Source organism: Narcine bancroftii, chromosome 3 (assembly GCF_036971445.1).
Source record: "Narcine bancroftii isolate sNarBan1 chromosome 3, sNarBan1.hap1, whole genome shotgun sequence".
NCBI lineage: Eukaryota > Metazoa > Chordata > Chondrichthyes > Torpediniformes > Narcinidae > Narcine > Narcine bancroftii.
This window is the reverse complement of record NC_091471.1, coordinates 264,670,033-264,692,229: the sequence shown is the minus strand read 5'-3', so window position 1 is coordinate 264,692,229 and position 22,197 is coordinate 264,670,033. Positions and strand designations below refer to the sequence as shown.

The 22,197-nt window shown below is 43.2% G+C and overlaps 2 protein-coding genes across 3 annotated transcripts in view; both read left to right on the top strand.

Moving 5' to 3' along the window:
• The window catches only part of LOC138758695 (myelin expression factor 2-like), a 179,255-nt gene that overhangs the window by 71,934 nt on the left and 85,124 nt on the right, over window positions 1-22,197 (top strand). The window lies entirely within an intron of this gene.
• The window catches only part of LOC138758683 (E3 ubiquitin-protein ligase MARCHF2-like), a 56,877-nt gene that overhangs the window by 18,377 nt on the left and 16,303 nt on the right, over window positions 1-22,197 (top strand). For both annotated transcript variants that reach the window (XM_069927984.1, XM_069927985.1), the window contains exons 3-5: window positions 14,462-14,683; window positions 18,273-18,468; window positions 18,943-19,152. In XM_069927984.1, coding sequence (XP_069784085.1) covers window positions 14,508-14,683; window positions 18,273-18,468; window positions 18,943-19,152 — 582 coding nt within the window. In that variant the 5' untranslated portion in view covers window positions 14,462-14,507. The remainder of the gene's footprint in view (window positions 1-14,461; window positions 14,684-18,272; window positions 18,469-18,942; window positions 19,153-22,197) is intronic.

Here is a 22,197-nt window from a genome sequence, read left to right as displayed (position 1 = left end):
GGTGCCCAACGCCAGGGGCCTGGGTGCCCAACGCCAGGGGCCTGGGTGCCCAACGCCAGGGGCCTGGGTGCCCAACGCCAGGGGCCTGGGTGCCCAACGCCAGGGGCCTGGGTGCCCAACGCCAGGGGCCTGGGTGCCCAACGCCAGGGGCCTGGGTGCCCAACGCCAGGGGCCTGGGTGCCCAACGCCAGGGGCCTGGGTGCCCAACGCCAGGGGCCTGGGTGCCCAACGCCAGGGGCCTGGGTGCCCAACGCCAGGGGCCTGGGTGCCCAACGCCAGGGGCCTGGGTGCCCAACGCCAGGGGCCTGGGTGCCCAACGCCAGGGGCCTGGGTGCCCAACGCCAGGGGCCTGGGTGCCCAACGCCAGGGGCCTGGGTGCCCAACGCCAGGGGCCTGGGTGCCCAACGCCAGGGGCCTGGGTGCCCAACGCCAGGGGCCTGGGTGCCCAACGCCAGGGGCCTGGGTGCCCAACGCCAGGGGCCTGGGTGCCCAACGCCAGGGGCCTGGGTGCCCAACGCCAGGGGCCTGGGTGCCCAACGCCAGGGGCCTGGGTGCCCAACGCCAGGGGCCTGGGTGCCCAACGCCAGGGGCCTGGGTGCCCAACGCCAGGGGCCTGGGTGCCCAACGCCAGGGGCCTGGGTGCCCAACGCCAGGGGCCTGGGTGCCCAACGCCAGGGGCCTGGGTGCCCAACGCCAGGGGCCTGGGTGCCCAACGCCAGGGGCCTGGGTGCCCAACGCCAGGGGCCTGGGTGCCCAACGCCAGGGGCCTGGGTGCCCAACGCCAGGGGCCTGGGTGCCCAACGCCAGGGGCCTGGGTGCCCAACGCCAGGGGCCTGGGTGCCCAACGCCAGGGGCCTGGGTGCCCAACGCCAGGGGCCTGGGTGCCCAACGCCAGGGGCCTGGGTGCCCAACGCCAGGGGCCTGGGTGCCCAACGCCAGGGGCCTGGGTGCCCAACGCCAGGGGCCTGGGTGCCCAACGCCAGGGGCCTGGGTGCCCAACGCCAGGGGCCTGGGTGCCCAACGCCAGGGGCCTGGGTGCCCAACGCCAGGGGCCTGGGTGCCCAACGCCAGGGGCCTGGGTGCCCAACGCCAGGGGCCTGGGTGCCCAACGCCAGGGGCCTGGGTGCCCAACGCCAGGGGCCTGGGTGCCCAACGCCAGGGGCCTGGGTGCCCAACGCCAGGGGCCTGGGTGCCCAACGCCAGGGGCCTGGGTGCCCAACGCCAGGGGCCTGGGTGCCCAACGCCAGGGGCCTGGGTGCCCAACGCCAGGGGCCTGGGTGCCCAACGCCAGGGGCCTGGGTGCCCAACGCCAGGGGCCTGGGTGCCCAACGCCAGGGGCCTGGGTGCCCAACGCCAGGGGCCTGGGTGCCCAACGCCAGGGGCCTGGGTGCCCAACGCCAGGGGCCTGGGTGCCCAACGCCAGGGGCCTGGGTGCCCAACGCCAGGGGCCTGGGTGCCCAACGCCAGGGGCCTGGGTGCCCAACGCCAGGGGCCTGGGTGCCCAACGCCAGGGGCCTGGGTAAAGCTGGAGAGAAACTTGGAACAGGAAAGGAAAAAGTAAAATTATATTACTGTCAAGAATAAAATAAGATGAACGGGGGTGGGGGGTGGGGAACCTGCTGAGGAGAATTAGCATCTTTTAATCCAATTTTAAAAAGAGGAACCAATGGATATCCAGCTGAGCCATGGCAGAGGGAATAAGAATAGTGTTTAATGAATGGCTTAAAGATGAGAGTGGGACAACTGGATCAGTGTTCATGGTGCTCTCCTCTAATTATTATACACCTATGTATGTGTGGATGAACAATTAAATTTGGAATCTTCTGAGTGCCAAATCTCAGGTATTCAAGTCTGGAGATCCAGATCACTACAGAAGGAGCAGGTTTGACCTACAAAAAGCCATTCCTGGGAAAAGTGAAATTTTTGAACCAAAATGAAAGCAACAAAGAATATCTGACAGCTGTGGTAAAGCCAAAATGATGTAACCTGCTGCAAAACCAAATCGTGTGCCTTAGGAAATACTTTACTTCCAAATGAACTCAATGCCTTCTACTCTTGATTTGACCAAAAGAACAAGGAAGAGCCACCACTGCACACCCCAATGTCCCCTGATGATCATCTCCTGCCTGTATCTGAAGATGACAGGTGGGCTGCCTTCAGGAGAGTGAATTCAAGGAAAGCATCCAGTTTGGACATGAACAACTTTTAATCGGATGAAAATGGCATTGGACTGCAGAGAGTTGTGTGTTGCCAGTGGAACCACGCCAAATGGGAGTGGATCCGAGTGAATGCTGCAGAGTTGTGGAACTTACCCGATGGAGGTATGGAACTTCAGACATGGCCAAGTGGAGGAGGCTGAGTGTTTAAAAACTTGTGCTGAACAGCTTGTTAATGTATTCATGGATATCAACATCTCACACTGGCAGGGTGTGGTACCCACCTTTTTCAAGCAGGCATCATTCGTACTGGTGTCCAAAGATAGTGTGGTAACCTGTCTAAATGACTATCAACTATTGGCATTCGCATCAACAGTGATGAAGTGTTTTGAAAGGTGGTGTTGAAGAACATTAGCTCCTGTCTGAGCAACAACATAAATCCATTTCAATTCGCCTATCGTAGCAACAGTTCGATGGTAGATGCCATCTCACTGGCTCTACACAATGCACTGGAACACCTGGACAGCAAAGATGCTATCAGAATGCTATTTATTCTTAACAGTTCGGCATTCATCACCTCAGAATTGATCGGCAAACTCCCAGACCTAGGACTCAAAACCCCATTGTGCAATTGGATCTTGGATTTGCTTACTACCAGAGCACAATCAGTTAAGATTGGTAAGAACATCTCCATCAACACTGAAGCCCCAGAGGGCTACATTCTTGACTTGCTCTACTCGCTTTACATTTATGACCAAGTGGCTTGGTGTGACAACAACACCATCTACAAATTTGCTGACAATACCACAGTGGTAGATTGTATAAAAAGGGCTGACAAGTTGGCATGCAGAAGGGAAATTGAAAACGTGGCTGAATGGTGCTTCAACAACAAACTCTCACTCAATGTTACCAAAACCAAGGAGCTGATTGTGACCTTCAGGAGGGAAAACCAGAGGTGTGCAATCCAGTGATAATTGGGTATTACACAGCTATGAAAATGTCGGTGTGGACTTGTCTGCAGCAGTTACTCCTGATCACGGTTGCTGCAAGAACTTAAATGTTTGGAACCATGAACACCTTTTAATTGGATGAAAATGGCATTGGACTGCAGAGAGTTGTGTGTTGCCAGTGGAACCACGCCAAATGGGAGTGGATCCGAGTGAATGCTGCAGAGTTGTGGAACTTACCCGATGGAGTTATGGAACTTCAGACATGGCCAAGTGGAGGAGGCTGAGTGTTTAAAAACTTGTGCTGAACAGCTTGTTAATGTATTCATGGATATCAACATCTCACACTGGCAGGGTGTGGTACCCACCTTTTTCAAGCAGGCATCATTCGTACTGGTGTCCAAAGATAGTGTGGTAACCTGCCTAAATGACTATCAACTATTGGCATTCGCATCAACAGTGATGAAGTGTTTTGAAAGGTGGTGTTGAAGAACATTAGCTCCTGTCTGAGCAACAACATAAATCCATTTCAATTCGCCTATCGTAGCAACAGTTCGATGGTAGATGCCATCTCACTGGCTCTACACAATGCACTGGAACACCTGGACAGCAAAGATGCTATCAGAATGCTATTTATTCTTAACAGTTCGGCATTCATCACCTCAGAATTGATCGGCAAACTCCCAGACCTAGGACTCAAAACCCCATTGTGCAATTGGATCTTGGATTTGCTTACTACCAGAGCACAATCAGTTAAGATTGGTAAGAACATCTCCATCAACACTGAAGCCCCAGAGGGCTACATTCTTGACTTGCTCTACTCGCTTTACATTTATGACCAAGTGGCTTGGTGTGACAACAACACCATCTACAAATTTGCTGACAATACCACAGTGGTAGATTGTATAAAAAGGGCTGACAAGTTGGCATGCAGAAGGGAAATTGAAAACGTGGCTGAATGGTGCTTCAACAACAAACTCTCACTCAATGTTACCAAAACCAAGGAGCTGATTGTGACCTTCAGGAGGGAAAACCAGAGGTGTGCAATCCAGTGATAATTGGGTATTACACAGCTATGAAAATGTCGGTGTGGACTTGTCTGCAGCAGTTACTCCTGATCACGGTTGCTGCAAGAACTTAGATGTTTGGAACCATGAACACCTTTTAATTGGATGAAAATGGCATTGGACTGCAGAGAGTTGTGTGTTGCCAGTGGAACCACGCCAAATGGGAGTGGATCCGAGTGAATGCTGCAGAGTTGTGGAACTTACCCGATGGAGGTATGGAACTTCAGACATGGCCAAGTGGAGGAGGCTGAGCTACCACGTTGTTGGAGGCTGGTGGTTCTTCGAAACGTTGTCAGAGGGGGCTATTGTCGGGCTGAGTGGAGTCGGAGACAGCATCTGGTGCAATGAGTGTTGCGGATCCATGCGGGCTCTGAGGTTGGGAGAGACATGCCTAGTCCTTGTGGATAAATGGAGGACTTGAGGTTGCGATGTCTGGGCCTCATGGGAGGGATTTGACTGGAGGGCTTAGGCTACATGAACTTATGACTGGATGGTACTTGGGTTCCCTACTGCTGGTGAACTTAACATCTGTATGTGATGTCATGTATGTACTTTGACAATAAATCTGAATATGACCATGCTCAACCCAAGGGAAATGATGAATGGGGGTAGCTGTTCCACTGAAACAGATAACATTTGAACTGAGCAGGGAGCAGTGATCATGCAATTCAGGTAACTTAGACCATTGGTAATACTTTCAACTAAATAGTTGTGGGTGGGGGCCATGTTCAAATGAGGGAAAAGTAAAGTGAAAGAGAAATGATTATTCAGTGTAGTGAAATGGGTAATGAAAGCCAGAGTGAAAAGAATGGACACAATATAGAAAAAAGATGTACTTCCAGTTAGTCCGAACAGGGAAAATCTTTTTGTGTTTTTTTTTAAAAGGAAGATCTTTTTTAAAATCTGAAAGCATGCAGCATTCATAATAGACAAATGAAAAGCACATTGAAATTAACAGCAGCAGTATGCAGAATTCTGGAGCAACTTGGCAACTTTCATGGAAAACAATAGATAGTTGACATAGTCATTAATTATATTGAAAAATGTAGATCAATGGATTTTTGGATACTGAAGGGAATTGAGAGATACAGGACTTGTACAGGAAAAAGCAATGAAGTAAAAGATTGGCCGTGGTTTTGTTGAATGGTGCATAAAGCACAAAGGAGCTTTTGTCAAATTCTGAGCCTGTGAAAATGTGTGTCTGTGACCTTGATCTTGACAAGCTGGCACTCCAGGTACTTTATCTTTAAGACAACAGAAGGTTGTGGATTCTGGTGAAGACCATTTTGGTAAACTGGCTTCAATAGACTCTTTCTCACTGAGATTGGAAGCTAGATCCCTGTAGATCCTATGAGGGACAAGATGTTCTGCAGTTAGCACTAAAACACCATTATCCTCGCAATTCTTCTTGCCTATAGTGCCTGTATAAGGAACTTTAAAGTTATAAAATGGCAATGGAAATTGTTGAAGAATCAGCAATGATTAATAATTTATCTTAGAATGAATATCCAGGTTGGAAAGTGAGCTTCAGCAGAGCACAGAAATTGGAGGTGAGTTCATTGCTGTTTTATTATGCATCTGTAAAGCTTGTTGTTTTGTAAGTGACCGACTGCTTCTGAGCTGAGAATGTAGGTCACTGATTTCATTCTGTAATGCTTAAAAATTAGCATTAACATCGTTGGCTACACATCCAGCATCGTGACTCATGCTGGGAAGTGTTTAGTTGAACTTGCAATGTGATTTGAGATTTTTAGCCATTGAGTAATTATTGGCAATCTTGCCTCATTCCTCTTCTGTCTGTGTATCTCTAAACAGATGTTCAAGTAATTAATATATCAGCCACGTACTCTTGGACTTTCCATTCACATCATGTGGGCCACATGAGGCACTGTGTTGAAAGGTTTGAGAATCAATATCAGATGTGCAAAGTTTGTTTCCCTACGCTTAATAGATCATTGTAATCAGCCCTAAACAATTTTGCCTCTGATCACATAAAATTAGAACACTACAACACAGGAACAGGACCTTCAGTCCATGATATCTTGGCCACAGGCAATGCCAAATTAAACTAAATCCATATCTCTCCACTTCCTCCATATTTATGTGTCCATGTAAAAGCCCCTTAAGTATCCCTACTACTATATGTGGTTGATATATGATTTTAATATTTGAACTTAGTTTTAAAGTGGATTTCATTTGTTAAATACATGTATTATGTTTGATTTAAATATATGTTTAAGGGTATTATTTTAGTATTGATTTTTTTTTGTTAGTAATTTTTTGTTGTTGTTAAGTTTTATCTTTTTTTGTAAGTGGGTTTTTTTATTTTATTTACAACATTGTTAATTAATTCTTCACTATTTTGGGGGGGAGGGTTGGACTAATTTTAAATTAGATGATTAATGTGTTATAATTATTGGGGGGGTTCATTTGTGTAGTTTAATGATGTAGTATTCTAATTTTTATTATCTTATTTTTTATTATTTCTTTAAATGTAATTTTTATTTTATTCATGTCATAAAATTTTAAATAAAGTTTAAAAAAAAAAGTATCCCTACTACTCTTTTGTTTTTTTTTAAAAAAAAGCTTGCCCCACACAGCTCTTAAACCATCCTCCCCTGGCCCCCAACCACCACCACCACCACCACTCAGTCTAATTGCATGTTCTCTTAGTATTTGACATTTTTACCCTGGGAATCGGATTCTGATTTTCTATCAATGCCATTCAAATCTTATAAACTTCCATCGGAAAGGATCAATGTGTAGGTGATGTATGCTGCAAGAAACTGAAGAATGATTTGGGCAGTAGGATTTCATGGAATTTAAATTCGGTTAATTAAATAAAATATGAATTTCAAAGATCAGACTATATTTATCATAGTGATTAAAGCTGCTCTATTGCTATTGAAGCCCATCTTACTTGCCCTCTTTTGCCCGTATGTGTTTTATACCCAATAGCAATGTGGTTGACTTTTAACTGCTAATTTAAAAACAAGCTAACAAGGCATTTAGTTAGAGTGCAGGTAGGAAGGGCAACAAATGCAGGCCTTTTTAATGATGTCTTGCATCCCACAAAACCAGATAGCACCACCTTGTGATAGAAATTTGATCACCACATTATTAATTTCTTTCAATATTTGCAATTGTTCCCATGTCTTATCCGAATTCTCCATACCACTTCAGTCATCTTGCTCCCAACATCTTTGTCATTTGCTATTTAAATTTTCTAATTTTCTTTTGCTATTTGCAGATTAGGAGTTTCTTAAATACCTTAATGTTAAGGCTTTCCCAAGGCTTAGATTTTAATCTTATGTGGGAAGTATATAATTTTAGACCTAATCAGAAAGGATTTAACAATAGTTCTTCATATAACATTAAGAAAGTTTGGGAATGTAGCGGTGGCTACACTGCTAACTGAAGGATCGCACAACCAGACTGGTTGAGTTCAGTGAGCAAAACCTGATTTATTGCAGGCTGCCCGGCTGATTTTATACTCCCAGCCCGGACCTGGTTGAGAACCACGCTGGGGGGTGGGTGGGGGGGGTCCCGATGTAACCAGGGAGTCACGTGGGTCCATAAGCACAGGATTCTGAGCCCAGTGCCGAGGTTGGGAGGAAACTCCTGACGGTGCCGTTTTGGCTGCCTGCCCCGCCACGTGCATTACAAGTGGGGCCGGTTTGCATGCCTAATGGCGTACCACCACAGGAACATGATTTTCAATAACTGTTTACTGAAGATACTTGGGAACCTATTTTGAAAAATATACATTCATCCTTTCTCTGTGCTAGATGTTCCTTATTACAATTTAAAGTAGCCCATAGAGCCCACTGTACCAAAGTTCAATTAGCTAAATTTTACCCCAATATATCATCTAAATGCGATGTGTTCAACTTGGGAAGGCAATTTATATCATGTGTCTGGCTGTGTCCCTCCCTTTGAAACTACTAAAAAGAGATATTTACCACACTATCTTTAATTTTTGATATAAATCTGTCTCAAGCCCTTTTTTTTCCTATTTTTGGAATGAGTAGACCAATGGATTTAATTTTGACTCCATCTGAATCCCACGTAGTTGCTTTTGGTTCCATGATTTTTAGAAGGCTCATTTTGCTGTGGTGGAAAGATGTTGTCCCTCCCATGCATACATGAATGGTTATTGGATTTGATGGCTTCCCTCTCTCTAGAGAAAATTAGATGCTCAACTACTAAAATGAGTAAATTTTAAAAAAAAATTCTCTTTAGGGTTCTTTTTACAATTATTTTCAAAATTTATAGATCAATTATTTTTGCTCTTTATTAAAAAAATTCTTTTTTTTCATTTTTTGAAATATTAGTATTGAATTAATAGTTGATGCCTGGTTCTGATCTGGTTGGGGTTAGAAATTGCATTAGTTATAAGATTTTTCTTTTCCTTTTTTATCAACAACATAGATCATGTGTATCTTGTTTACCATTGTTTACGATCTGTAATTTTAATTTACTTTTACCTGAATTTTACATCATATGTATCTAAGTCTTTGATATTATTATTTTCTTAAAAACCAATAAAAAGATTGAAAACAATTTTCTAACTTAAGAATTGACAAAAATGTTCTTTAAACTTTATGACACTATTAAACTCTCAAAAATGTTCAAATGAGCTTTTTTTTAAAAAAATATTGAATTTTGATTTTTCATTATTAAACAGGAGAACACATCATTGGTTGTTACAGAGCATGTCAATGTCATCCAGTAGCTTACTTTTATATGATGCATCTCCCTCCCCTGTTTTTCCCCCACCCTACCCTGGGAGAAAGGGAAAGGTAAAAATTACATGAAGAAAGAAAGTTGGGAGAAAGCAAAAAGGGAAAAAGAAGAAATGAGAAGCTGGGTGTGGTGTTGGCACAGTGTGTGTCCATGTAGACTGTGGGGCCACCCCCTTGTGTAGCCACTTTTCTTAATCCATCTGTTAGTGACTCTATAAACCTTTTTGTCGGAGAGTGGTTACAGTTGTGTTCCCGTGTATTCTGTTGAGGGGTAGTTCATTTCAGGGCAATTTGTCCTCTTACAAAGGAGCAGAAGTCTGGATTTCTCAACAATGTAGCTTTAAAGCGCCATATATATATATGCATTTGCCTGCTTTTCAGGCATTGTTATCTGTAGAATTAGCGGTGAGTGATCTGATACTAGCCTTGTTAAGTATTCTGACTCAAGGATTCTGCTCTCCAACTGGGCAGATCAAAAAGTAGTCAGTTCTGGTGTGAGAATCATGGAGTTTTGAGTAAAAGGAATAGACCCTGGCCTGTGGGTTCCTCTGTCACCATATGTCTATCAAGTTTAATTCTTTCATAAAGGCCAGAGTTGTTTTCGCCACTTTGGACCTCGCCAATGTCTTATCTAGAATGGGGTTCAGACAGAAATTTAAACCTCCTCCCATTAATGTATCCTGTTTACCCTCTGCTGCCTTTAGGAAAGCATTTTGCATGAACTGCTCATCATCAAAATTTGATGCATTGAGGTTTAGTAGTATCCATGGTTCTCAGTAGGGTTGGCAGTGCACCATTACAAATCTCCTGGCCAGGTCTGTCACCTCACCACCACCAGAACCCTTTGGTGTATTAAAATGGCTACCCTAGCTTTGGAACCGAAGGAGAATACCTGCCCCACCCAATCCCTTTTAAGTTTGTCATGTTCCCTTTTTGTCAAATGCGTTTCCAGTTTTTTTTAAAATCTGCTTTCAGTTTTATAAGGTGTGCCAGGATCCACTTCCTTTTTATGGGCCTGTTTAAGTCACTCCCATTAATACTGAAAAATTTGATAATCTTATTCATTTGTGTTTCTATATCTTTCCACCTTCATAACACCCTCATTTGATTGTCTTGAATGGCGCCCTCATCATTGCCTTTCTGTTGTTCATGGACTCTCCATGCTGTCATCCATACCAGCCAGAAAAAAGGAAAGAAAAATGAAGATAGACATAAGAAAAACATAATCCCCTCCCCCTTCTTCCCATAAACTAGTCTAAATAAAATAAAATAAACCTTTAAAAATCCCAGTACATTGATGTTAACAAACAAAACATTCAAAATATTCCTGTCTTCTGTTTTGGCACTTCTCTTTTCTCCTGTGCCTTTCCCCCTCCTATTATGAGTCTTCTCATGTACAATCTCCTCTCTTGCTCGATTTGCAATGCAGCCTTGCATAGTCTCTTCCGTCTCGAGCTCCCATGATATTTTCCATTTACAGATTAAAAAAAAATAAACATGAAAAAGTAAAAATATATAATTCCCCATTCCCTCCAATCATTACAGAACTTTATCAAACTTTACTCTGTCCAGCAATGTCTACAATTGTTTTAATTTTTTTTAATGAGTTAATAGTTGTAGAACTGTAGTGGCTGTCTTGTAGTTACTTGGGCATTTTGCCCATAGTTTCTTCAGAGGGCTCAATTTATCCTGTGTTTTGTAGGCTTACATATTTTCTGGTAGCTCTTGGGCACATTGCATATCTTCCTTTCCCCTTTAGGCAGCATGACTTTTAGGGTGGCCAGGAACAGCATTGTGTATTCCACTTTTTTGTCTCAGTATTTTCTTGACCACCTCAAACTCTTTGTTGTTTTAGCAGTGCAGAGCTTGGGTCAGAGAAGAACATTAATCTTCTCCTCTGAAATTCCACCGGCTCCCCTGTCTCCCTTGATTAGGTCATCGCTGCCCTTAGCACTGTTTCCTGGTTCTGGCTACTGATAAACCGTATCAGAACTGGCCTCGGTTGTTGATTTGGGGTGGGACGGGGGCTGAATGTCCGATGTACCCTTTCTATGGCTAGGGTCCTCTGAATCGTTACCTTCTAAAAACTTCGGGGATCCAATGTTGGAAGAACTCCACCGGGTCCTTCCCTTCCCTTCTTTCAGGCCTAGTAGTCTAATATTATTGCACCAATTATAATTTTCCAGATATTCCAACTTACCTGTCAATATTTTTTTTCAACAACCCACGTGTCAGCTGTGTTCTCCAGACTTTCTCGTCTGTCCTGGACGTCCTCCATCTTGACTTCCAAGGCCCCGACTCGATTCGTCAGGGTCCCAATTGAGGTTTGCAGATTGAACAGGCCCTCTGAGACTTCTTTTAGTGTGGTGTCTAGTTAATAGACCTCCGATCTGGGTTGCCAGGATATCTTGGACGGGCGAACCCAACATCGCAGACTTCGCCTTTGTGCCTTCCGTGCTAGGCCCCGCTGGTAGGATGGGAGCCTGCAGGTCGCCAGTGTCGAGTGAATTTTCACTTGATATTTCCATCGTTTCTGGCTGATCTCGATCTTCAGTCACCTACTTCTTGCTCTTCCTGCCCATATTGCTTCAGTGAGGTTATGTTAGTTTTCTTTTGTGGATGATATTCTCCTTGTTTTAGAGGCTTTTAAACAGGTGCTCTCTGGGCACCTCTTTTCAGCTTCACAGCATCACTTGACTCCCTTCAAATGAGCTTTTAATGTGATTAATTAAACCTTTTTCTCTAACACAGTACTAGATCTAAAAAGGCTTTACTCAGTGATTGTTTGAGAAGAAACTTGTGCTTTCTGTTACTTTTGCCAACTTTTGTTTTCAGTATATGATTAAAGCCTTTTGTTCTCTCTATTATTACAGCACATTTCTTGCACTCTGATCAATTTTAGAAGATTATTGAAAGATCTTCGACTGTTTTCAAACCTACATTTGTCTTCATTTCAAGATATTGTCTCAGTACATTTAATGTACTGAATGAGAACAGATCAAATTAATTCTAAAGGGTCTATAGATTAACTATAGAATTCAAGGCTCATGAGTAAAAATTCAATTATGTACAGGAGGTGATTAAATGTGTGAAATATGCTCCATGTGTTTTGAAGTGACGTGAGTATTATAAATTGCCTATTAATTAAGAATAGAATCAAAATTCATTGTTATGAACCTGTATCTCAAGATGTGTTGTTTTGCAGTAGCAACATTGTGCATTACAGTTGCAAACATGGCAATAAAATGGCATTGCATAAATACACGATTTTTAAAAATATTAATGCAAAAGAAGGAAAAAAAAAGCAAGGAAGTGCCTGTGGCTCCTTATCCATTCAGAAATCCGATGGCAGAGGGGAAGAGGATATTTCTGTGCCTTGCGTTTGTCTTTAGGCCCCTTCCTGATGGGAGCAGTGAGAAGAGGGGATGGCCTGGGTGGTGAGGGTCTTTGATAATGGAGATCGCTTTCTTAAGACGTCGCCTCTTGTCTGTGTCCTTAATGGAGAGAAGACTGATGCCTGTGATGGCATCGGCTGAGTTTACAACACTCTTTAGCCTTTCCTTGTCCTGTCCATTTGGACGTTCATACCAGACAGTGATGCAATCAGTCAGAATGCTCTCCACAGTACACATAGAAATTTTCAAGAGTTTCTATTGATGTACCAAATCTTTTTAAATTCATAATGAAGCTGGTGAGCCTTCTTCATGTTTTCATTGATGTGAAGGCCCCGGGATAGATCTTCAGAAAGGTTGACACCCAGGAATTTGAAGTTCTTTACTCTTTCCAGTGCTGACCCCTTGATGAAGATTGGTTTCCCCTTCTTGTTTCTTCAGGTTTCCCCTTGCTGAAGTCCACATTTGGTTCCTTAGTTTTGCTAACATTGAGTGCAAGGTTGTTGTTTTGGCACCACTCAACCAGCTGATCTATCTCACTCTTGTGTGGTTCCTCATTATTGTCTGTGATTCTACTGACAACCATAGTGTAATCAGCAAAATTATGGATGGCATTTGAATTGTGCCTAGCCTCACAGTCATGGATGTAGAGAGAGTGGAGCAGTGGGTGAAGCGCGCATCTTTGAGATGTGCTGTGTTGATTGTCAGCGAGAAAGAGATATTGATACTGATTTGCACTGACTGTGGTCTTCTGCTAAGGAAGTCAAGGATCGAGTTGGAGAGGGAGGTGCAGAGACCAAGGTTTTGAAGTTTGCTGACCAGTACTAAGGGGGTGAAATTTGAGCTGTAATCGATGAAAAGCTGCCTGATGTATGCATTGTTGTTGTTGTATAGGTGGTCCAGGGCTGAGTGAACGGCATTGGGTTCAGGTCTTTACTCAGATCCATGGTCAATCTCTCAAAGCATTTCATTATAGTAGATGTGAGTGCTACTAGGTGATAGTTGTTGAGGCAGCTCACTCTGCTCTTCTAGGGTCCGTATGATTGATGGCCTTTTCAACCAGGTGGGAAGTGCTGACTGCAGCAATAGCAGATTGAAAATGCAGTGAACACTCTAGCTAGATGGTACAGATTTTCAGTACCATGCCAGGTACGCCATCAAGGCCTGACACCTTGCATGGATTCACCCTCTTGAAAGATGTTCTGTCGTTGGCCTCAGAGACTGATATCACAAGGTCACCAGCTTTTGTAGGGATTCTCATTGGTTTCAATGTGAGCAGAAAAGGTGTTCAGCTCATTGGGGTGTGAAACATCATAGCCATATTTGCTTTTAGGCTTTGCAAGCCCTGCCATACCTGACGAGTTTCTGTTTCTAGCTTCACTCAGAATTGCCTCTTTGCTATTGAAATGCCTTTCCTTCAGTTGTACCTGGACTTCCTGTAAAGATCTGGATCAACCGGTCTTAAAATCCATCAACCTCGCCCTCGGCAGGTTGTGAATCCTCTTGTTCATCCATGGTTTTTGGTTGGGTTACTCACGGTATGTGCACATGGACATGCACATCTACACAGGTCTTCATGAAGCTGGTGACAACTATTGCATTTTCATTCAAGTTTAAAGATGAATCCTTGAATATGGTTCAGTCCACCAATTCAAAGTTGTCCTGCAGGTGCTCCTCTGCCTCCCTCAACCATACTTTCGCCATCTTCACCATTGGTGCTGCTGTTCTCAGTCTCTGCTTGTACGCCGGGAGTAGAAGTACAGCCAGGTGATCAGACTTGCCGAAATGCGGGTCTGGGATGGCTTGGTGGCCATTCTTGATGGTGGTGTAGCAGTGGTCAAATATGTTGGCTCCTCTGGTTGCACATATAAGATGTTGGTGATAGTTTGTCAATGTGTGAGTTACCTAAAATTGTGTGGCACTGTATCTTAACAGCCACACAATGGCTGTTTCTCAGAATGGAGGTTCAATAGACACAATCTTAATAGGACAATATAAATGTTCCAAGTAGTCCTTTTACATGTATATGAGGATAATAATGACCCTTTTATTGCAGGTCTGTACCATTAGTACTAACAAGGTTTATGATTGGTGATATAGAATTCAAGGTTAAATCAATTGAAATGATCAACTTTTCTAAATTTTGTTTTTCAGATGCATGAATGAGGGAGTCTATCTCTAGTGGTGTTAACTCGTTGCCATGACAACAGGTGACTGCTGTCATCTCCCTGGATCTCTCTGCGATTGTACTGCCAATGCTGCCTTTTCTAAAACAGTAGCAGCAGCTGATGTAGGTCGGCCACAATACATCACACAAGTGACAGCAAAAAATGGCCGACTTCTTTCTACTGTCGTGAAGGCCTTAAGTACACAAAGGTAATGGACAGAGGGCTGCCAGAAAATAAGAATGCATTTCTCAATTTGTTCTTTTCTTTTTGAGGCATAGCAAAGAGGAAATATTGTGGTTAGCAGCTTTATCGGTAAATTGTCCTCTTCTGCCTGGAACATACAATTTACCAGGAGCCAAAATTAATATGCTGAGATTGTATAGGCAAATTGGGGACCACCGTGTTGTAAAAGTAAAAATGCTGGAGCTCCTCAGCAGGTCAGATCATATCTGTGAAAATAAAAACAATTAAATTTCAGGGCAAAGAGAACCGAGTTTTAAGTTACAGCGACGTGAGAAAATGGGAGGAGGAGTTGGCTTTCAAGCACCTCAAATCTGCCCTCCCTTCAATATGATCATAGTTAATCTATGATGCCTTCAAATCCTTGCAGAGAAGGTGAGAGATGGATTGATAGCACAGATGGAATGCCTGTGGTGAAGCAGGGCAGGGCTTGCTATTGGGACCCTTATTCATTTTTTCAATCCAGGAGGATAGTGGATTAGAACAGAGCTGTGGGGAAATGGATGAAATGAGGGCATGGGCTCTGTCCCCGATGGGTGAGGGCATGTCATGGGCTCTGTCCCCGGTGGGTGAGGGCATGTCATGGGCTCTGTCCCCGGTGGGTAAGGGCATGTCATGGGCTCTGTCCCCGGTGGGTGAGGGCATGTCATGGGCTCTGTCCCCGGTGGGTGAGGGCATGGCATGGGCTCTGTCCCCGGTGGTGAGGGCATGGCATGGGCTCTGTCCCCGGTGGGTGAGGGCATGTCATGGGCTCTGTCCCCGGCGGGTGAGGGCATGTCATGGGCTCTGTCCCTGGCGGGTGAGGGCATGTCATGGGCTCTGTCCCCGGCGGGTGAGGGCATGTCATGGGCTCTGTCCCCGGCGGGTGAGGGCATGTCATGGGCTCTGTCCCCGGCGGGTGAGGGCATGTCATGGGCTCTGTCCCCGGCGGGTGAGGGCATGTCATGGGCTCTGTCCCCGGTGGGTGAGGGCATGTCATGGGCTCTGTCCCCGGTGGGTGAGGGCATGTCATGGGCTCTGTCCCCGGTGGGTGAGGGCATGTCATGGTTTGGGGGAAAAACAAAGTATTATGAAGGCTGCTGTGTAGAAAATCTCATCACTGGACCAAGTACAATGGAGACCGTGAAATTGAGAGAATGGAATGGAGTTCTTACAGGAGGTACTGTGGCAGGAAGTATGGTCAAGGTAGCTGTGGGAGTCTGTAGAAGTGGAAAAAATCTCATCTTCGGTTTGTGAGTTGGTTTCTTGTAGTTGTAAGGTGGAATGTAGGTGGTTTGTTAATGAAGTGAATTTATCCTTTAAATATTGGTGAACTTTTGCTAGAGAAGAATGTGCTGCTATCTGGAGCTGGAGTGAGGATCCAATCCTGAATTCGATGTCAGGTTCCTATCCTGTGGTGTCGTTATCTGCATACTTTGAGCAGGCAAGAAATATCTGGGAGGGTACATCAAGAGTATATCACACAGAGTTTTCAGCAGATTTGTCAGATATTATGCAATTCTAAAGGAGCAAGAATAGACCTAAAAGAACTTGAGTGATGGTAACCTTCAACTTCGAGTTGCACTCCTGGACTTCTAAGTATTTTCAAGCTCACCCATAGTCTCCAACCATGTTGATTCCAGGCCATCACAGACTTGGCAATTTTTCATGCTGAACTCAACAAATTATATAAAGTAACATTTTATTGCACTTATGATGAAGTAATCATAATGTTAATATCTTTCTTCTACTGGTACCTACACAACTTGCCATTCCAATTCACCCTGGTGGTTCCAGTAGGGGAATCTCATTTTGACCAAGCAATCAATCCTTCTCTGTCCCAGGCTTGAGGGTCTCCTTCACAATGGTTCTTGTGCGGAATTTTTCTTTTAAATTGCTTATTCACCTTTTCGCATATCAACCAGTGTTCGGTCGATACTCATTGTCTTTGACTTAATCACATTAACTGTCTTGCACACTTGACCTCCTCTGGTCAACACATTGGGATCCTCCACAGGATAGGAACCTGACACTCATGAGATTGCAGAGTTGACTGATTATGTTTAATGGTAACCTAATGTGGTACTTTGGTTGAAGCTGGATCCTTCCAGATTTTATTGAGAACATTTTATATGAGAAATTATACATGCTTTTATTTTTCTGCCTTTTATTGACCAAAAGTGTGTCCTTGTCAATATCTTCTGGATGGGAATAAAAAAGTTATAATTTGCTGAATGATTTTGTGAAGCATGGACAATTAATAAACCTTTTTAAACTGCAAGATTAAATTACTGCTTACAGCATTTAGCTTGGTATTTCTCTTTATATCATTAAAGTCAATTAGGTAATAATTATTATTGAATGTCTCATTACTGTGAATTCACAGTTCAAGTAAAGAGACCTTTATTTATCGTTCATGCCATGTTCACACGGTAAAGAGGAGATGATGTTTTTCCAGGACCACGGAGCATATTTACATAAGTATAAGTTAGAACAGAAGTTAAACACATTAAAATATTGACATACAGTAACAGTCCAAGGTACCTTATCCCCAAATGTTCTAGGAGTTCAGGAGTTTGATGGCTTGGGCGGAAAAAGCTATTGCCCAATCTGGACACAAGGGCCCAAGTGCTGCAGTACCTCCTACCAGATGGTTGAAGAGAAAAATGTTTACTTGAGGAGTGTGCTTATTGCCTTTTGTCTGCATTGAGTGTTGTAGATGTCCGTCATGGTAGGAAATCAGTGGACCTTTTCCACTGATTTTACTATTCTTTGCAGGTCTTGCAGACCGAGAAGGTACAACCTCCAAACCAGGCAGTGACAGAATTGCACAAGATGCTCTTGATATATCCTCTGTAGATTGTAATGAGGGTGGAAGGTGGGAGATGAACTTTCCTCAGCCTTTTCAGGAAGTAGAGAGAGACGCTGCTGGGCTTTCTTGGCTATGGAGCTTGTGTTAGGGACCATAAGAGGTTCTCTGCCAAATGCACTCCAAGGAACTTGATATTCTTGACAACCTCAACGGGGGAGCCATCAATGGGCAGCAGAGTGTGGTTCCCCTGGGACCCTCTTGAAATTGACAACCATCTCTTTTGTTTTTTTATCGTTCAGAAGTAGGTTGTTGGCTGTGCGCCAGTCCATTAGTACGCTCTCTCATAATTCTTACTGATCAGGCCCACCACGGTTGTGTCATCAGCAAACTTTATGATATGGTTTGAGCTGTGTTTAACTGCACAGTCATGGGTCAGGAGAGTGAACAGCAGTGGACTCAGCACACAGCCCTGAGGGGCTCCCATGCTCAGGGTGATGATCTTGGAGATGCTGTTACCAATCAAGACTGCCTGAGGTCTCCCTGACAGGTTCAACTTTCTTATCAGGTACTGTGGTATGATTGTGTTGAATTCTGAGCTGGTCAATAAACAGCATTTGAACACACGAGTCCTAGTTTTCCAGGTGGATGAGGGATAGATGGAGGGCTAGAATCCAGATGACTGGATTTTGTGCAATAGGAAAAAGTGTACAATTAAAAAACCATGCTTTGCAGCTTGATTTCTTCACATGTATTTGTTCACTTCCAGTGATGGACCAATTTGCCGGATATGTCACGAGGGCAACAACCTGGAAGGTTTGTTGTCTCCTTGTGGCTGCACTGGAACACTTGGAGCAGTTCACAAAACCTGCCTGGAGCGCTGGCTTTCTTCTTCCAATACCAGCTATTGTGAACTCTGCCAGACTGAGTTTCTGGTTGAGCGAAAGCCTAGACCTTTGAGGGAGGTAGGTGCAGAAAAAAATAGCAGTATTTGAAAAGTCTCTTTGTTGTTGTTGTTATTGCTGGTTTCACAGTTTATTCAAACTTTATTTTTAAGAGGTTTTGTAAAGTTTATCAAACTTTAAGCAAACATAAAAATGATAGCGGCCTGCAGGGCAATGGCTTGACACTCATTGACCAGATCAGTAAAGTCTGAAGTGATGAGTTAATTGATCATGAATGAATGAACAGGAGAAAGGAGCACATTGTAAGAAATGTTTCTTTAGCTTCTCGCCTGTGACAAAATCATAAACATATAGAGAAGAAATTTTATATTTTTCTTTCGGAATACTCACTGAAGCTTTTTCCCATCTGCTCTAATTACCACCTAGAAGCTAATAAAGGCTTTTGCCTTTATTAAAAGTCATAATACGACTAGAATATTGTATGTGATTTAAGTTGCATATATTTGGAGGTAATGAGGCTCTTCTATTTTTCAGTGGTTGAAGGATCCAGGTCCGAGGAATGAGAAGAGGACATTATTTTGTGATATGATTTGCTTTCTTTTCATCACTCCATTAGCAGCGATCTCTGGTTGGCTGTGCTTGCGAGGGGCACAGGATCACCTACAATTTAACAGCCGTCTGGAGGCAGTTGGACTTATTGCACTCACTGTGGCACTTTTTACCATCTATGTTCTGTGGACACTGGTAAGTAGGACTAAGGTGAAACATCATTGAGGTATTCCACTATGACTTGTTTCATTCATCTGGTATAATTTTCATGTCAGTTTTAAGGAAATATGTTTCCCTGTCCCATCTTCCTCTGTGTTTGTGTATTCAAAATATACAATTATAGAATGATTACTTTTAGTAAATGTTATGAAGTAAACTTCTATTTTTGTATATTTTAAAGATTTCCCTTGTAACATTTTGGAGATGACCAACAGTATATCTAAAAGAAAAAGAATAAAATCCAGTTGCTTACAATTTCAGTATTTCAAAAAGTAATCCTACATATCCCATTTGTATAGATTCTATCTTTTACAGCATGGAAATGGACCCTTTGACCCAACATCCTTGCTGACTGTGATAACCTATTTTTCATAATCACATTTGCCTTTAATTTTGTCTTATTCCATCATTCATTTCAGGTCCAAGTACCTGTCCAAATGCACTTTAAACATTGTAAATGTATCTACCGTTTTTTCTTCATCTCTATATAACCTCCACCCCAGGAATGAAAAAACGTACCCCTCAGATTTCCTTCAAGTTTATCCCCCACCCCCCCATCTTAAACCTATTCCCTCCAGTTTTTGGGCTCCATCACCCAGGGAAAAAAAGACTGACCTCCTTCACCCTGGGATAAAGACTCCATTTCTATGCCCTTGATAGTTTTATAAACCTTGTAAGCCAATCTCTCCTTGTAACTACAACATCCCATTCCAGGCAATATCCTGGTGAATATTTTTTTACAGTTATTGTCATGCTGCCACCTATATCCTGTAGTTTTGTGACTAGAATTGTACTCATTACTCAGAGTGTGACCTGGCCAATGTTTTATACACCTGACGTCCCAACTCTTATACTCAGTGTTGCCACCTATGATGGTAAGCATACCAGGTACTTTCTTCACTAGTCTATCCACCTTTGTTGCTGTTTTCAGGGTGATAAGAATTTGGACCTCAATGTCAACACTCCACAGGTCCCTGCCATTTATTGCATACATCCTGTTAGCATTTGATGTCCCAAAAGACATTACCTCACAATAGTCAGAATTAAATTTCATCTGCTACCTCTCTGCCAAGTCATCATCAAACTTGCATTTTCAGCACAGCAGTTCCCATCCCTGCAATGTTCCACTGGTTTAAAAACTTCCAGTCAGAAAAACACCCCTCAGCCACTTCCCTCTGCTTCCTGTCACCAAGTCAAGTTTGGATCCAGCTTGATAATGCACTTTGGATCCCATATGTCTTAAGTTGCTTTCAAATAGCTTTCAGTGCCAGAATCTGGTGCAGCCATCAAAAGTTCAAAATTGCTTGGAGAATTGTGTCAGCAAAAAAAAAAATGGTTTCACATCACCACAGTCCCTGCAGCAGCCATTGCTGTGATTTTATTGAATCTCCATGTCCATCTGTTAAAGGACACTATGGTTATTTGACTTTGAATGATCTGGTGGATATGATCAAGGAATATGCTCAAAGAAGTATGAAAATCAAGTTGACATCATATTTTTGAATTGGGGGAATCTGCTGCAAAGTAAAAATAATAAAATGATTGCAGTCATTGAGAAATGATTAATAACGATGTCCAAGCAGCGTTGGCCCAACTTCAACAAACAATTTATAAAAATAATCTGCTCTGCTTTCAGTTTACTTTGAAAATTGATCTTGGGCCACAACCTCAAACCTATAAAGAAATTTAAAGTTGTCTTTTTTTTTTAAACCAAGTCTATGGGGAGAAAAAATATATAGTTGTTGCAGTAAAGATTAATAGCATGTTCCCTTCAGAATCCATACTGTTATAAAATAGCCTTGTTGAAGTGCACAGTTTCTAGCAGGGTGTATAGTCAATGAAGCTCATTGTGTACCTTGACCAATATTTAATGGATTCTTAAATAATAAGAAAGTGGAGGAAATACACTGCAGGTCAGACAGCATCTGTGGAGAAGTAATGAAATGTTAACCCTGTTCCTCTCTCCCTAGAAGCAAGCGGGGTTATTTCCAACATTTGTTCTTCTGTTAGGTTTCCAGCAATGGAGATTTTTTTATTTTCACCAAATAGATCCTGATCTGAACATGCAAACTTCAGTGTATTTCCTTTGATGGATTGGTGTGAACTAAAATTAAAAGCATGAAGCAAACCATTAACAACATCAATCTAGTTGTTTTTGTCTGCAATCATAGAAGTTACCGTTTAGTCCAATCACCTTTTCTAAATATCCTGGATGCAGTGAGTGGAATGTGAATAGTTCTATAAAGCATGTCATTGTCCAACACCTGTCTCAAAAATTCTGATACAGGTAAAACAAGAGGAAGATTTTTTTTCAATAAAAACCAGTGTTAAAATGTAAGGAATGGGAAAGAATGAGAGTGCAACTTTTGGTGTCAATTTTCCAGTTATCAGCTCTCTGCGGTGAGTGCTTTATGCTGGTGCTGAGAGCAAGAGGAGAGTTGCTCCAGGCAGCCAAACATGTCTAGCGAAATGAGGAAGGGGAAGAAAGACTTGTGTCTGAAGATTGTATATAAACCTCCTAACTCCAGCAGTCTGAGGGTGGTACTGAGAGAACTCATACTTACCTATGCCTGAATTGCTCAGCATGTGGAAGCAAAGACTGCATTCATCTAAAACTGTCTAACCTTTGGATTTTTCTGCCATATTTCTCAATTGGCAACTTACAACTGCTTCAAGGTCACAAATGCTCTCCTTTTCCTCAAGCAGAACCTATTATGTGAAATAGGCATGTGGATTTACCAAGTTTGCAGACTTATCAAAGGTTCAGAGTGGTGGACTGCTGCACCATGGTGCTTACCTGAACCTGGATTTCTACTTCAATCACGTCAAACACTCCCTTAATGGCCAACTTGCCTGTCAGCACAAGATGAAATTTCTCAAGGTTGAGGCTTTGCTTCCAGGGAGCTCGCATGATCCATTCTCAGGCAGTCAGTCTGTGATGCTTGCCACATTTTAGCCACTACACTCGATGTGGCACTGTTCTTGGTAGGGGTGGGATAGCAGGATGGTGGGAGAGAAGTG